Here is a 17,711-nt window from a genome sequence, read left to right as displayed (position 1 = left end):
TGTTCATGGTGACCCGGGCAGCGGGAAGCATGGCCAACCACGAGGCTTCAAAGACCCACCTCATGCTAGCTCTTGATTGCCTTGAGCCTACAATGTTTGATTGGTGCACAGAAGTGACCAACAACATGAAGAGGCAGTTGAGCAACTGTCGTCGTGGGGAGACGAAACAGTTCGGCTACGGGTCTATCTTAGTCCCGCTCATTCTAGAGCGAGTGCCAGCCATGCGGCTGCAGACGATGGCCGTGGATGCTCCTAGGGATCCTCGGGAGACGAGGGCCACACGATGGGCTCGCATCATGCCACGCGGAGGTGGCGGCCGGCCACATGCCTGGGGGACATTCTTCCGGGACTGGCTAGATCAGCAGGTTGTCTTCGTGGAGGACTGGCCATACGCGGGTATGGATTTCCGCAATGACCCTGATATGGTGCTGCCCCCAGGTGAACAGTGGGATGATGCAGGTATAACAATTGACTTTTTTGAGTTTTGTAATGTTTTGGAATTTTTTACGTACATGTCCTAATAAATGTCATGGTATGCAGATGTGGGGCCCACTAGACCGATTAGCCTGGCTGCCACGGCATGGAGAGAAGGACAGGGGGCCGGGGCTTTGGCCTTAGTCCCTCCAGGGGTTGACACATCAGAGACTGTGGCTCGCAACCTTGAGGGGTTGCTGGAGGGAGTGCCTGACTACCAGGGGGTCGAAGAGGTCCCCTTACAGCATCAGATCCATACAGTGGGGGTGGAACCCAGGGTGCACCGTCTTCTGAGGCGGGTAGCACGAGTAGCTGTGTACTACAGAGAGCATCATCCAGCCGAATAGTCGCCTAGGCTTTATTTCCACTGTTATTTTGAGACACATGACTCAGACGTACTGATACTTTGGACATATACACTTATTTTTGAGCGCCTTAGTGCGCCACACGATATATATATATATATACATACCGGTTTTTGGATTGATCATTGTTACATGTGATGATGTTTTGTTTATGTTATGCAATTGTTCAGTACAACTGTGATCTTATGTATGAATTTGCACGACACATGACCCATGAATTTTATATTTTTTAATGCAAGCTTAAAAGCACACATATGCAAACTATGCTTGAAATGATTTATTTACATATGCTTTACTCTATTATGCTTTCTATGTCTTCTTGCATGATGTTATCTGTTCCGCAAATGTCTGTCTAACACATGATTTGCCAATGCATCAATCAATGTGTTTAATCGTCTCGGAATATGCTGATATGTAATATAATCAAAGTTCTGTTCCAACAATCTTACACGTAGGTACAACCTTAGTATGCGTTGGTCTCTGACGGAATATCGCCCGTTAAGTTGATGGACGACCAGCTGGGAGTCCAGGTTCACCACTAATTCTCGGATGCCGAGATCAACCGCTTCGGCAAGTAATTCAATTACAGCGCTGTACTCGGCAACGTTGTTAGTGGTACGACCTAGGCAGACACCCTGAAGGTCTAGCAACTCTCCGTGAGGATCGTAGATCACCCACGCTGCCGAAGACAAATTACAAGTGCTACGGCAGGCACCATCAGCGAAACCAACATAAGGTGCACTAGACATCTGCACAGGAAAAAGAAAGCATAATAAGGGGCAAGACACGCCTTTATACCAAAGCAAAATGAAACTCATGCATGAAAAACACAAAACACACGTATATACAAAGTGAATGTGTGAAGCTATGCATAGTATTTCTTCAGATACAGCCCGTTGCGGGGCTTGTCAAGAGGATTTCCTTCATAGTCAATCAACTCATATGCGCCCTTTTGTAAAACTCTTTTCACGATGTAGGGACCTAACCACATGGATTCGAGTTTTCCTGCCCCCAGCTTATCCTTAGCTTGATCGTAGAGCAGTACTAAGTCTCCCTCAACAAAGGAACGAGGATGAATATTCTGGTCGAAGTGAGCCTTGACTCTCTTCTTCTGTGCTTCGATAGCCAGAGAAGCCAAACGACGAGTCTCGTCTAACCGTTCTAGGTAAAGAAGCCGTTCCTCCACCGGAGTGGTGTTGGGAAGCAACTCGACAGCTAATTTTAATGAAGGAATCTCGCATTCGACGGGAAGGGTAGCCTCCAGTCCATAGACCAGTTGAAACGGGGTGAAACTGGTGGCATCCTTCACAGAAGTCCGGTAGGCCCACAAGGCTGGGAAAAGCATAAGATGCCAGTTCGACTTGTGTGTATTGACGGTGCGTTGAAGCATGGTGATCAAAACTTTGTTCACGGCTTCGACTTGACCGTTCGATTGAGGATAGTACGGTGACGAACTATCTTGGCGCAAGCCTAGCTGGGTCATTAATTCCGTCATCATATGATTTCGGAAATGCTTTCCGTGATCTGTAACAATAGCCTGAGGGACTCCGAAACGAGTGATAATATGGTTGAATACAAACTGCGTCGCTGTATGACCATCTTCGTTTAATGTAGGCATCGCTTCGGCCCACTTGGTGAAATAATCCACAGCAACGATAATGTACCCATGCCCCCCGGCCGAACGAGGGTTACAGGACGTATAATCGATGCCCCATTTTGCAAATGGACCTACGGTTACGACAGGGTGCAGTGGTGCAACAGGTGCATGCATCTTCCGGTGGTAAACCTGGCACTCGTGACATGCACGTACAGCAAGGATGCAATCCTTGAAGATAGAAGGCCAGAAATAACCAGCGCGGAGGATCTTCTGAGCGGTAGCATATCCGGACATATGGCCGCCACAAGCGCCGGAGTGGCAGTCATTCAAGACTCGCTCAGCCTCCTCAAGGGTTAAGCATCGGCGAAGAACAGAATCGACGCCGAGGCGGTACAGGGTATCGCCCAAAATGCGGTATGGTTGAGCTTGGTGACGAATTCGTCGTCGAGCATCTTTCGATGTGTTGGGACAAAACGAAGACGTTTGTAAATATACGATAATGTCCCCGTACCACGGGTCGAGAGTGCTGATGAGAAATAGCGTTTCATCCGGAATATGCTCCTCTGAACGAGATGGTGCAGACTGAGATGGTAAGGAGCAGAGCAGTTCGGTGAAGACCAGCGATTTCTTGGACTTGGCTGCAGTGAATTCCAAGTCGAACTCTTGGAGGATTACGATCCACTTCGAGTATTTGCCCCCCAGCAACTGACGTGACAAAATGTAGGTCATGGGGTTGCAATCAGAGATCACGGTCGTCGTGCGCAACAGGATGTAATGACGGAAACGTTGGACGGCACAGACAGCTGCCAATGCCAACTTCTCGATGTATGCATAGCGAGTTTCCGTATCCAGAAGGTTGCGGCTAAGATAATATACAACATGCTCGGTGCCATCATCGTCGTCTTGCACTAAAACCATGCCGATGGTGGTATCGGTGGCGGCCAAATAAAGGGTGTAGTCACGGTGGTAATTTGGAGGTCTTAGGAGCGGAGCTGAGACCAGAAGGTCTTTAAGACGCTCAAAAGATTGTTGAGCGATAACGTCCCAGCGAAAGGGCATGTCTCGCTTCAATAATCGCGTGAAACCCTTAGCCACCTCGGAATAATTTGGGATGAATCGTCTGAGAAAATTGGCTTTCCCCTGCAAGCTCTGTAACTGCTGTAGAGAGGCAGGGGGAGGAAGATTCAAAATGGCCTCGACCTTAAGGGGATCCAGACGGATACCTTCCCGGGAGACGATAAACCCGAGCAGTCGGCCAGATTCTACGCAGAAGACACACTTATGCAGATTGAGTCGAATACAGTAGTGTCGACAGCGGAGAAAGATTTCGCGTAAATGAGATGGATGGTCTTGACGTTTAGCTGAATGAGCTGGTAGGTCATCCAGGTAAGGCTGTACGATGTGTCGGATATCATGAAAAGCATACGACATCGCACGCTGGAAAGTGGCACCGGCATTTTTCAGACCGAAAGGTAGCTTCTTGTAAGCGAAGGTGCCCCAAGGACAAATGAAAGCAGTCTTGTGCTGGTCTGCGGGGGCTATGTTGATCTGGTTGTAACCAGAGAAGCCGTCCATAAATGAATAAATTTCGCTTCCTACGCAATCGTCGATAAGCTGATCAATAAAAGGCGTAGGAAAGTTATCTTTTGGACAGGCGCGATTGATGTCGCGATAGTCAACACAAACCCGAATAGTACCCTGTTTTTTATTCACAGGGACTATATTAGATACCCATTCCGTGAGAGGAATGGCATAGATGAAACCAGCTCGAAGGAGTTTTTCAACTTCGGCCTTGATGGCTGCAGCCTTTCGAGGGTGCACTGGGCGTAAACGCTGACGAACAGGCTTAGCGCCAGGATAAGTAGGGATTTCGTGCTCCACGATACTGGGGTCAATGCCGGGCATTTCCTCGTAAGACCATGCGAAAACGTCACGGAATTCACGAAATAAATCGGTATAAAGTTGAATTTCCTCAGGAGTGCATGTGACTCCAATATAAATATTTTCGACAACCCCTGTTTTGACAGAGATGTCGATAGCCAGAGTTTGCGTAATGTTACCCATGTTTCCTTCCGAAGACACTTGATACAACTGAACAGGCGTTTGGAGAGGGATAGATGGGACACATGAAGCAAACCGTTCGAGACATGTGGCCATTTCCGAATGAGGAGGGAGAAACGAAGAGCGATGGTGGTAATCTGACCAAGGGAGCTCCTCGGGAGACATAGTCTCAATGATAGCCTCGTCGGAGGGAAATGATTCCTTCAGGGGATCCGAAGTGGCTTCTGCTCCCAACCAAGGGTAGTGGTCATATGAATCGGGAACACTGCTTGGGAAAGCAGGTTCAGGGGGTGGAGCCGATGCAGCGACTATCTCGACGTAGTTGAGCTCGGCAGGGCTCAATGGCATCATCTCGCCCCAAGAGTCTTCCTGATTCAAGGGAGGGAGAACCCATGGATCGGAACGCACTGTGATCATGTTAACGGAGGCGAGATTTGGAAGTGGGAGGGGAAAGACTCCCATCAGGGAGGGATCTTTAAATAATCCAGCACCCACACTCACTAGCGATTTGGAGGTATGCTCTACGAATGGCACATTCCCTTCAGAAGAGGAAGCGAAAAAGGACAGCTGGTCCACTGTGACGATTTTCCCTTGATGGGGAAAACGAACGACACGGAACAAAGAGGAGGCCACGGCTTGCATGGCATATGTCCAGCTTCGTCCAAGGAGGAGGTTGTAAGTGAGATTAGCGTCAACGACTTCAACCTCGACTTCTACCGTTTTCCCTTCTAAAGAGATAGGCAATCGCGGGAGGATACCATATGGACGAGATTCTCTTCCATCGAAAGCCTCTAGGGTGGTAGGAGACTGACTCAGAGCAGGAGAACCAATAGCCTTCCAACAAGCAATCGACATGATGCAGGTTGAGGCACCTTCATCAATGACCGTACGATGGATCGTTTTGCCATTGATGAGAACCTGTATAAGGAAGGCCACCTGGTGAGGCAATCTCTGCGTGAAACCCTCGAGATCAAAAGAGATTAAATCCGAATCTGCCGGGTCTATGCCACCAATCGCTGATAGCAGGGACTTCCTCTGGGAGGGGCAACTCTGGAGGACTTCTAATGCGGACATAGCAGATGGAGCCTGAGCTAAGTCCTCGACAATGCTATAATGTTGTGCAGCACGAGCATTGGGGTTATAAGATGACTTCCTGAGTACACCTTTGGGAGGGGGTCGGGGGATCGTCTCGGTGCTGGGCCGTTCGATGTGAAGGGGACCAGAACTGGACGGAGGAGCGCTGGAGGGAACTTCTGGCTCCTTCTCGGCTGAAGATGGATAATCTTTCGCTCGAGTTGTAACATGGATGGGGATGGTTCCAGCCATGAACACCTGAGAACCGAATGAGGAAGAGGATTGAGAAGGATCTACCACCTGATGCGTCTACTGGGACGGGAAAGGCTCTTTAAGCACGGCAGGGGACCCTGGAGCACCTTTCAAAAGCCGACTAACCTCGGACCACCTGGGGCAATCCTTAGTGTAGTGAACCTCCTCGCAAATGAGACAAGGATACTTAGGCTTCCGTTTGGCTCCTTCCTCGGAAGGAGGTTTAGGAGGGTTCTGCTTGGGCTGTCCAGATTTTTCTTTGGCCTTTCCTTTCTTTTTGCCTTTCGAGGATTTGTCTACCGCGGTGGACTGAACGGCATTTACCTCGGAGGTATTCCCAGGAATAGATTGGCTCTGAGAAGCATTCTCGTTAGAGGCATTTTGTTTCTACTTCCCAGGATTCGCGGTCGATTTCTTAGATGATGAATTTACGGAACCGATGACTCCATCAACAGAAGGCTTTGGTGGAGCTTTGGGTTGTTCGGGCCTTGGGGCATCTGGCAAATACTCATACAAAGTACCTGACTGAGAATACACTAAGTCCAGGTATTGAGCTCGCGCGATTGCTTGCTCCTCAGTTACACACGCCCCCATTGTGATATCTTTGGCAATTTTAGGGACAAAGGACGTGGTAAACCAGTCGGTCAAGAGTTGATCAGGGATCCAAAATTTAATCAAGCGACGGCGCCTTCTCCATTCATGTATATGATCGGAGATGTGCGTCGCCGTGTCCTGTTTTAGAGACGTGAGCAGATGGGTCCCAGTCTCGTACCGAATGGGTAACTGAAAATGAGTTAAAAAGGCCATAGCCAACGAGTTAAAATATGAAAACATGCCGCGATTGAGTTCGATGTACCATTTAGCAGCTGAACCAGTGAGAGTCCTCTGGAAGAGGCGAAGTCGGATAGAATCATCAAGTCATGAGTTAGATGAGCACCAAAGGTGATAAGTCATTACATGGGCCTGAGGATCCTCTCCGGCTTTGTCGTCGAACTTTGGACAGTCACCTGGTATTTTGGTTGGAACCGGTGGCCAATATGGATTATGCAAAATAGGGTCATTTGTTAACTTGGACACATCAGGTAGTTCCAACGTTGCCAAAAATGGTAGCTGCGGGTTGAAGGACATCTGTGGCTGCAGATTCGAGGCGACATTAGGGTTCCACCCAGATTGGGGTTGCCCCCACAAACTTTGTCCGGACGGGCCCGGCCCAAAAGGACCCGGCGCGTAGGAATTTTGTCCCGATGGACCTGGTCCAAAAGGACCTGGCGCATAGGGAGTTTGTCCGTAGGAGTTTTGTCCGTATGGATTTTGGCCATATGCGGACGGTTGTCCCTGTATCTGCCCCCCAGCTCCCCATGTATTAGCAGCTTGCCCGACAGGTTGGCCATATTGATAATTTTGATAAGGGGTGACCTGTGGTTGCTGATAATTTTGATAAGGAGCATACTGATTTTGCCCCTGGGGCTGCTGGTAGCCAGATGACTGCTGGGTCCCATACGGAGCCTGGTAGGCAGGCTGCGTTTGGTACGAGGGTTGATAACCTGTTTGAGTTTGAGGCCCAGAGTAATGTCCTTGAACCGGCTGGGGTTGAACCATCTGTCCCGAAGGTTGACTTGGTCGGATTCGAGATGGACCTGGTTGGCCAGCAGGGTAGCCTTGCTGGGCACCAGGTTGTCCATGTGCCACCAAGGGTTGTCTTTGCGGAATGGATGGTCGAATTGGCTGGATAGCTGGTTGACACCGAGGTTGGCCAGCTTGTCCAGGTTGACGATGAGGGTGGACAACGGGTTGATTTGGCTGTATAGACGGTTGGCCCGTTTGTCCCCCAGCGTGAACAGATTGAGAAGAGGGCTGGGCTTGCTGTATGGCAGGCTGCCCTCCTTGGTGTATGGGCTGAGCAGAGGGTTGGCCTTGCTGTACAGCAGGTTGCCCCCCTTGCCCAGAAGGATTCGTGATTTGAGGGGTAGGTTGGCCCTGTTGAACATAGGGTTGTCCACCCTGCCCAGGGAATTGACCAGACTGGGCGGTAGGTTGGCCCTGTTGAACATAGGGTTGTCCACCCTACCCAAGAGGATACCTTTGCTGGACCACTGGTTGATTTGGAGGATTGTAAACTGAGCCAGTTTGTCCAGAGGGGTACCCTTGCTGGAAACCGAGTTGGCCTTGTTGAAAAGAAGGTTGCTCTGGTTGTCCAGTAGGTTGATTTTGATATGGATATGGCGGACCTCCAATGCCCATGGGTTGTTCCTGGTAAGGTTGACCTTGTGGGCCCCCAGATTGTCCTGGGTCAGGCGGGCCATAAAGTGGTTGCCCCTGGGGGGTTTGCACGTAGAATGGCTGGTCTTGATTGGGTGGTCCTATGGGCTGCCTGGGAGGATCCCGGTTCCCTTTGAACATATGAGTAGCGTGATCGTACGTGACATTCAAGGGTTCCTCGTTTTCTTTGAAAGGGCGATGAGGGAGGCCTGAGATGCTCTCAAGGAACTCACCGTTTTCATCATAGTAAAAGAAGGGACCTTCGTAATCCGGTCCGTTATGGGTTCCCCAAAAGCATCATACGGTCCTGATCCTGGAATTCCACCAACAAAGGAACCAGCTTGAGGGTTTTCAGACGAGGAAACCGGTACAGCACTGACGACCGGAGTCGAACGTGCTACACAGACAGTAGGTTGAGTGGGAACTGAGGTGACGGGCGTGTTAAGCCCTGTCGTAAGGGGTGTACTAAGGGGCTGCGAAACAAAAGGCCCAGTGGAGGCAACAAGACTAGGATCCCATATAGTAGTAGAAGTCGTTCTAGCGGCATACCTATCCCTCACTGATTGATATCGTGGAGGGAGGGGAGAGGAAGCCGGGATCGAGGTCTCGACATCTGTGACCACGGGTGTCTCACCGGTGCTGGAAGCTGTCTCATCCATGTGGGAAGAAGACATTGGAGACGACATACAGAGAGGGGTACGAGGGGTATAATTGGGCTCCCAGATGGGATTCCAATCCTCTATGTAATCTTCGTCGCCTGGGGCACGTACGTTGATAGGCTGGATACTCGGAACAATGGGAAGAGTACCGCTTACAACTGGTACCTCTGGAGCAACAGAGGACGGAGAACCTTGATCACTTAGACCAGGAGTTGATGGGTCAGCCAGGATGACCAGACCCCTTAGAAAACCTAAAGGAAACCAACGATAAAAGCCTACTCAAAACTATCGCACACAAGATCTAAAATAGGTGATGTTATCGTGGCCAAATTAATTTTAAGACACAAGAACCAAACTTGACCTTTTCATGTTTCAGGAGTCGAGAAAAGGACGAAAAGATGACTCCAGTCTCCTTTCAATGTTTAATGAGCACGAAGTGACAAGACGCTCACAGGCACCTTTTCGTTTAGGGAGTCCGAAAAGGATCAAAAGGGACTGCTCTGGAACTCTAGGTAGAGGGTGTGCCAAACTTTTCGCAAAACCACAGAATACTTTTTAGGGTACGGGTGGTCGATCTTCGTGAATGCTGTGTTCACTGCATTGCGAATCGTAGGGCGACCGACTCGGCTTCCTATGGATAAAGGATAAAAGCCTAGTGGGGTCTCCCTATATACGCGACGGTACGTGGGAGCGCAGTCCGTGTTAGACCACTATTGAGTCACAGAAGGAGGAATCACCCAACCTAATGTGAAACAACAGTGACTATGTTTAAAGACGCCGGAACACGTCTCTAACCTAGACCTCTAGATATTTGCGTTTAGTTCCAATGCGTTTTTAGATTCATTTGGTTCATTTTACAGTTGATCTTGAGATTAAGTTTCGATTTCAAGCTCTATCGTATGTTCGCTCACAATTACCTAGATGCAATCTATATGCCAAAGAATTTCGTTTTGTTCGATGAATTCTAGCTACGAGAGGGCAAGGAATTTTTAACCGAACAAAACAAGTACAAGCAAACAAGCAACTTAATGCAACTAAAGCGAAGAAAGGAAATTTTTTCTTTTGAAGATGCAAACCAACAAAATGTTCTTTTCCTTTTCAATTTTTTAAAGCAAAGCTACTAGTTTGATTTCTTTTTAATGACACAAAGCACCTAAATGAATTTGGAGGAACCAGAACACCAAGTAAACTACTTAATGAAAGCACACAAAGTTCCCAAAACACTCAACCAAAGCTTCCAAATCAAAAGAAAACAAAATCCGCACGAGCTATGTGATCTAAGCTCTTGCAAGACAAGCAAGGACTGCAAGCAAGGAGGAAGCGAAAAGAAACCACTCGGGAACACAATCCAAAACACTCCGACAATCACTGAACGAGTGAGAAAACAAATCTGAAATCAGCTGGTCAAACAAGCAAACAAGATTCCTACGGCAGGCTTGAAACACACACGGCCTCTAGATGCCCTAGGGCTAGAGTGCGAAATCAATAGAGAAAAGCGAACACCTGAAGGACGAGAGCCACAACCAGTCGATTAGAGACTCAACCCAATCCGGCAATTGCAAGAGTAATGATGGAAACACGAACCAAGCAGCAAAAGCACAAGGGAAGGTATTTGCAAACTTAAGAACTGAGCAAAAACGGAACCCTATGGAACCAAGCTCCGCAATCAAGCAGTTCAGAGTTCAGACAATGAAAAACAAGTCGTCAGACAGGTGGAGAGAAGAAGGGAAAGTCACAGCAAGAGGTTCAAGAGGCCAATTTGGTCAAAAATGAATTTTACAGGATCAGCGTGGGTATCCTTCAGCAACTCGGCGCTGACAGGGGGAGGCCTGTAGCAACTTTGCGATGTCAGCGCGAAATGACAGGGATAAAGCACGCTGTCTCAGAAAAACGAGGTCAGCGCGGAAAGAAAGCACACAGATGCGATGACAAAAACTACAAAGAAGCGGGGCCGCGATTCCAGCGCGGAAGAACACAAATAAAGCGCGCTGTCTCTGAAAACGAGGTCAGCGCGACTGTTAGACGTACAGGCTCGATGGATAGAAAACCAACGAACAGGGTCGCGATGTCAGCGCGGCTGTTCGGAATTAAAATGCGCTGAGAGCAAAAACAAGCAAGGCCAAAAATAAAAGCTCCCCAAACCAAAGGCAAGAGCCTTTTGACAATAAAGATGCTTCCCAGAAACACCCAGAAAGTTCATAAGCAAAAGAGACAATCCCAAAAACTCGAAAAGAGATCAATCAAAGCCAAACACAAAAGTGGACTCAAGAGACAAAAAGGCTTATCCCCAGTGGAGTCGCCAAATTGTTGGAGAGGTAAATCCCCTCTACGGATAGAGGCGATCCCTACTAGCCCAGCAGGGGTCTAGCAACAATCACACAATGCTGCTACGCATGTTCCTAATTACAATTAAACAAGAGGTAAAGAGCACCTACTTGGATTCCTGCGCTATCGTTTGACGAAGAGATGTTGCCTTCGCTCCTCCGCTTCGGCTGGTCACAATCCTCCGTGATCTCCGCGAATAGATACCTGCACACACGAAGGGGAAACAAACACAAGCGTGAAATCTAGTAAAAGCAACCATACATCAGTCAGAAAAGATGTAATTCACATTTAACCATTGCATAGACAAATGAGAATGGAACAATAATAGCAGTCATCTATTATTAATCAGAATAGAGAAGAGTACAACCAAATGTTCTGACGTCGGTAGCCTTCTCAGGAGGGGCCAGTCAGCATGTATCTCAAGCATTCACCTTTGAGGATGATTCTCCCAAGACAAACAACTCTCTCTCTCACACAAATAGCACAAAACAACCTTCCCTAAGCAATCAATCACTTCCACACCTAGCACACCAAACCTATAGCAGCAATCTGAGCACTACAAGCTCTGTACAATCCAAGCTATTCCAAGCTAAGTCTAACTAGCTGCTCAGGGTAATGGTGAGAGTTTATATAGGAGAAGGAGCCTCCTAAAAGGGTGGAAGGATGAGCTTATCCTTGAGGGAAATGGTTGCAAAGGGTCGAACAGACATGCCATAGAAGGGAGTCGACATTCACAAAGCTAACAACCAAGCCTGGAGTTATCTGGAAGGCTGGTTGTTTGAACAAATTCGCCCAAACTGGATCAGCGCGGATTATGAGGCAACCGACGCGATGTCGCCGCGTTCACATAACTAGGACAGTCATGTCAGCGCGGAAGAACACGGGAAAGGCGCGCTGGCTACCAGTGCGGAAAAGTGATGTCATTCCGAGCTGGCGGCGCGCGGGATACACTATGTAGCGCCAGTCATCGCGGGTATTTTGCAAACAGACGCGCTGGTGAATAAAACTTTAGGAAAATGGGTTTTTTGGGCCAGTTCAGAAGGCATGAAGTTTAGTGATTGGCACAGTAGGGTGACTGACAGGACGGCAGTGACAAATTACTGTGTAACATTGGCTTCGTTTCTCAATCTTCCTGAAAGTCTTCCATGACTTCTGTGAAGCAAAAACCCATTGATCTTGTTGAAAATGCTTCTTAGTCTACATCTAGTATTGGGAAAACCACAGAAGTTAATGCCATTCAGTCTACTGCGGCAGAGAAAACTTCGAAAGGTAAGAAGAAAGGGAAAGGTAAAAATAAGTTCGAAGCACCAAAGAAAGAACCTCCTAAGACTTCTGCCGATGATGGTTCTAAATGCAAACCTAAGTATCATTGTCTTATTTGTGACGAGGATCACTACACTAAATACTATACTAGACAGTTTGAGGTTAGTCACTTGCTTAAGGGGACTTCGGGAACTCCTACTGTACTTAAAGAGCCTTTTCCCTCCCAGCAAACTAAAATGGTGGTAGACAAACCTCAATCCTCTTCCACTTTTGGCTCCCTAGTTTTTATGGCTGGGACTAGCCCTATTCATGTGAGTACTCGATCGAAAGATTACGCTCCATCCGTCGGGAAGGAACCTGAAGTACCTTCTAACATTCCTTCGTCTAGTTTTGGCCCTCTTCATATTGAATGGCCCAGCACCGAGTCTGTCATTAGACCTCCTACTAAGGGAGTTCTCTGAAAATCTTCCTATAACCCCAATTCTCATGTTTCACAGCACTGTAGTATTGTCGAAGACCTAGCCCAAGGTCCTTCGGCTATGTCCATGTTGGAATTTCTCTAGAGTTGTCCCCCCTAAAGGAAGTCTCTGCTATCCACCATTGGTGGCAGTGATCCAACTGATTCTGAGTTAAGTACATACGATCTTGAAAACCAAGTGCCTTGTTTTCCTCATCAAATCGCTTTTCTCATTCAAGTCATCATTAACTCCAAGAATATTCATCATACTATTAGTGATGAAGGCACCTCAACTTGCATCATGTCTGTTGCTTGTTGGAAGGCCATCGGTTCTCCCTCTTTGAGTCAATCTCCCCATACCTTGGAAGAATTTGATGGAAGAGATTCTCGTCCATTTGGTATTCTCCAGCACTTGCCTATCACCTTGTAAGGGAAGACGGTCGACGTCGAAGTCGAAGCTGTTGACGTTAATCAAACTTACAACCTTTTGTTGGGTTGAATTTAGATGTATGCCATGCATGCCGTGGCTTCGTCATTATTTCCTGTACTCCATTTTCCTCATCAAGGGACAATTGTTACAGTCGATCAGTTGTCCTTCCTCACTTCCTCTTCCTCGGATGGCAATGTTCTGTTTGTGGAGAATACCAGTATTCCCTATGAGAGTGTGGGTGTTGGACTCTTTAAAGATCCTGCCCTTATGGGCGTTTTTTCACTCACACATCCTAATATCAGCTCTATTAATATGATCTCTATCAATCATGATCCCTGGGTGATTCCCTTTCTCGATCAGGTGGATTCATGGGGTGAGGTTATGCCGTTGAGCCCTGCAGAGCTCAACTATGTTGAAATTGTTTTAGCTTTGGTTTCATCTTCTGACTCTACTCTTTCGAGTAGATCTCTCAACACGTATGTGAAATCCCCCTAGGTTGGAGATATTTCTTCTCCGGATCTGTTACGAGAGACACTTCCTTTTGATGATGCGATTCTTGAGACTATGTCTTTTGACGATCCTCATTTGGTTGATAATCATCATCATTCCTTGTTTCTCCCAAGCCATGGGACCATGGTTGCCTGTCTGGATAAGTTTTCTTCCTATGTTCCTTCTCAGCCACTTCAGATGCCCATCTTAATTCATGAGGTTTTTTCTGAGGGGAATATGGGAAATATTATGTAAACCATGCACATCCAAATCTCTGTTACACTAGGCATTGTTAAGAATATTCACATTGGAGTGACTTGTTCCCATGAGGAGATCCAGCTTTACACCGACCTTTTTCAAGAGTTTGTTTCACGATGTGTTCACCTAGTCGTATGAAGAAATGCCCAATATTGATCCAAGTATTTTGGTACACGAGATACCTACGTATCTTGGTTCGAAACCAGTTCGTCAATGTTTATGTCCCATGCACCCGAGAAAGGCTATTACATAGTAATTTGTCACTGCCTTCACTCCAGTCCTTCTACTGTGTCATGTATCCAAGTCAAACATGCTCATATTGAACAAATGTTCTCTTCTGCTACCAAATGACCCATTTTTCCTAAGTTATCTGTCTCATCGCGACTATGGACTAAATATACAGGTTGAAAGGCGCTCATAAACAGTCCAGCTACGCTACCAGCGCGGAACTACATTTGATTCCCGCGATGGTCTGATTTCATTCTCCAGCGCGTGGTTACTTATTATCTTTAGCGATGATCTAACTGGTTACATTGCTCACTAGTGATGTCAACTCTAAGGATCAATTACGCCCTCGAGATGATCCAGATGGGCGCGTTTGTTCCAGCAGTCGGCCTTCCAAATGACTCTAGACCTGGTTGTTGGCATAGTTTGTATCACCCTCCTTTCTCTAGCATGGCAGTTCCATTAATTGTGATACCTTCCTTTGGGATAATCTCACTCTTCCACCTCTCATGGAGACTCCTTCTCCTATTTAAACTCTCACCATTGCTATGCATTGCTAGTTTTCTGACAGTTGGCTAGTTGAGCAGTGCTGTTAGTGTTTGTGAGTTTGCTAGATAGCTGGTGTGAGTATGACAAGTGTGGGATTGTTGATAGCTTGTGGAAGGTTGTGAAGTACCCATAATCTTGTGTAAAACGTATGAGTGAGAGAGATCTTGTATGTTGGGAGATCCATCTTTAAAGGGTGAATTCTTGAAGAACATGTTGGTTGGATCCCTCTAAGAAGGCTTATGACGTCAAGACTTTGGTTGTAAGCTTACTCTTATTTCATTATTAATACAATCAATGGTGTTTTCCTATGTCTTGTATGCAATGTACTTGATAGCTCATGACTTCTTGACTTTGTGAGTAAACAGATCATTGTTGTTTTCCAGTTATGTGCTTTGTTGTATTTCCTTTGCATTGTTTCAGGTTGATCACTCATTAGGATAAGGAAGCGGAAGCTGGAGCAGCACAAAGGAACTCCATCGACCATCGGTTGAGGTAGGCCTCCAACTATGACTATTTAAGGAAAGCTATTGTTGATCTATCCTTGTTTGTGACTAGACCCATTCTAGGGCTAGAGGGGTTTCCTTTGTCCGTAGAGGGAACACTTTCCTGCATCACAAATTGGCGACTCCACCGAGGACTTTGGCTTTTGTTCTTCCTTTGTTTGCTCTTGTTTTGATTTTTGATTTGGTCTCTTTTGAAGTTTGGGGGTTAGTTATCAGTCTTTTGGGTTTCCTGGCTTGATCTGGGAAGTACCTTTATTTAATTGAAGGATTGATTGCTTTTGATTTGGGAGTTTTGGTTCGCCTGTCATTGTTTTGAACATCATCATGGTTTTAAATTTAGTAGTTGCACTGTCATCGCGCTCACCCTTTTGTAATATCCTATGCATTGGGTAATTACGCCTCACAGTCACGACGGTCCTGAAAATTCAACCATCATGGAAAATTGGTGTACTTCCGCGCTGACATCGCTCTGTTGCTGCGGTTAGTTCTTTATTAGTGTTTGTTGCTTGTGTATTACCCACACTAATTGCTGTAGAACTGATTTTCTCAATTCTACCTCCTGAGTCCATCAATCCTACTGGCCCCTTTCTTTTCTCGCCTGCTTAGTAGCTTGTTTTTCATTGTTTATGGTTGAGGCACTCTTTTGTCAGCTCTATTGAATGAATCTTGCTTTTTTGCCTTTGTGACCTGGTTCATTATTTCAAGTTTCTTGAATCAGTTGGCTTGGTTGCTGGTTTGCTCGAGGTTCGTTTGCAACCTTTTGTTGGTTTGATTGAGCCTTCCCCTTTTCTTGATTTTGGTTGATTGTTTAGTGATTGTTATTGAACCAATCTTTGGTATTGATTCGATTTCTTTTCGCTATTGAACATAGATCACAATTGTTTGGATCAACCAGTTTTTTCCACACTTGCTTGTTGCTTATTTTTTTCTTCTAGATTTAAAGACATCAAAATAAAAAGGATTGCATTCATTTAGTGTACAAAAGTGAAAGTGAATTTGCATTTCAAGTTTGCATATTGGAAAGCAAATGATAAGATCTCTCATTAGTAGTATCCATGCACTTTAGGAATTGATGTCTATATGCATTGAGTGACTGCCTTTGTTGTCTTGGTTTTCTTGGTTTGGGAGTAATCTCTCTACCCTCCCATACGTAGATGTTCGTTGAAGAAAAATGATTTTTCATTCATTCTAGCTGCATCCTAGGATTTGTTGTATACATACGGCAAGGCCTGAAAACTGAAACATAATCCAAGATCAACTCTAAAATGAGCTGAATAAATCTAACAACGCATTGGAACATAACACACACTATTTAGAGGTCTAGGCTAGAGACATGCTCCAACGTCATTAAACCTAGTCACTTTTGTTTCCACTCAAGGTTGGGTGATTCTTCCTTCTGTGACTCAATAGTGGTCTAGTACAGAATTGAGCTCCCATGTACCGTCGAGTATATGTTGGGAGACCCCACTAGGTTATCATCTGTTATAGACATTTTTGTGCCTTACAGCTTTGAGCATGAAATGTCCATAATCCAAGGGATCCAAAGTCCCTAAAGATGTTGTTACAGCTCCTAAAGGAACAAGGTCAACCAATGACAGCTTCTCCCAGAAGTTCTCCACCAAAAACCACTCAGAACTAGTCAAATCAGGATCAATTCAAAAGCTCCACTAGCTGCCTGCGTTGCAAAGCACCCAAATACACTGGCTAGGTGCGTTGCAACGCACTTGAATGCACTACCCAGGTGCGTTGAGCAGGAAATGACAAGTGGCAGAGTCATTCAACGAGGTGGAAAGACCATGGAAGCTTCCAGAATCTTCTCCAATGACACTTGCCTCACTGAATTCGACCAAGTGATGAGTAAGAGGCTCTCAGTCTCCAAGTGGAAGCAAGAACTGACAGAGAGAAGCCACAAGTCAAAACATAAGCTGACTCATCCTCTCTGCTTACATCTATATATGGATCCCTCATCCCAGAGATCTAGGGGCTGGAATTTTGTACTTTGCAGAGAATTGCTATTGGTTTTAGATTGAGATTAGTACATTGGGTGATTTATGCTTTGTTGGAGGAGAGGAAGGGATTCCTTTGCTGGGAGGTAGATGCTGGATCGGGACTCACTTGGTTGTATCTCCTCTTGGACTTTCTTATTCTATCAATAAACTATTCGAGTTTCTCCTATATGTTGTATACCAATGATGTTTTGTTATATTGCATGTTTAGCTTAATCTGATCCTGAGCTTTTTATGAATGTATATCTGTATCTTCGTGTAGTTTCTCTCTCTTGTGATCTTGCAGGAATTCGGTGAAGCTGGGTCGGTGAGGGAGTTGGGAGCTGGGAGCTACTGAAGAGAGGAGCGATTGGATCAACAAACTAGCGAAAGACACAGGTTAGTTAGATCCTTTCTCCTCATTTACATTTCATAAAGAAGAATACTCAAGTAAGTTTCCTTGTTTGTTGCTAAGGCACTATCACA

The 17,711-nt window shown here is 46.3% G+C and overlaps 1 protein-coding gene across 1 annotated transcript in view; it reads left to right on the top strand.

The window, feature by feature from the left end:
• The first annotated feature begins 296 nt into the window (after positions 1-296).
• The window catches only part of LOC149262579 (uncharacterized), a 63,161-nt gene continuing 45,746 nt past the window's right edge, over positions 297-17,711 (top strand). The window contains exons 1-2 of the mRNA XM_089380655.1: positions 297-459; positions 541-707. Coding sequence (XP_089236781.1) covers positions 297-459; positions 541-707 — 330 coding nt within the window. The remainder of the gene's footprint in view (positions 460-540; positions 708-17,711) is intronic.

Source organism: Pinus tabuliformis, chromosome 6 (genome assembly GCF_031772625.1).
Source record: "Pinus tabuliformis cultivar Carrire ecotype Pingquan chromosome 6, CPIR1, whole genome shotgun sequence".
NCBI lineage: Eukaryota > Viridiplantae > Streptophyta > Pinopsida > Pinales > Pinaceae > Pinus > Pinus tabuliformis.
The sequence above is the reverse complement of the archived record's forward strand: the minus strand, read 5'-3'. Positions and strand labels throughout refer to the sequence as shown.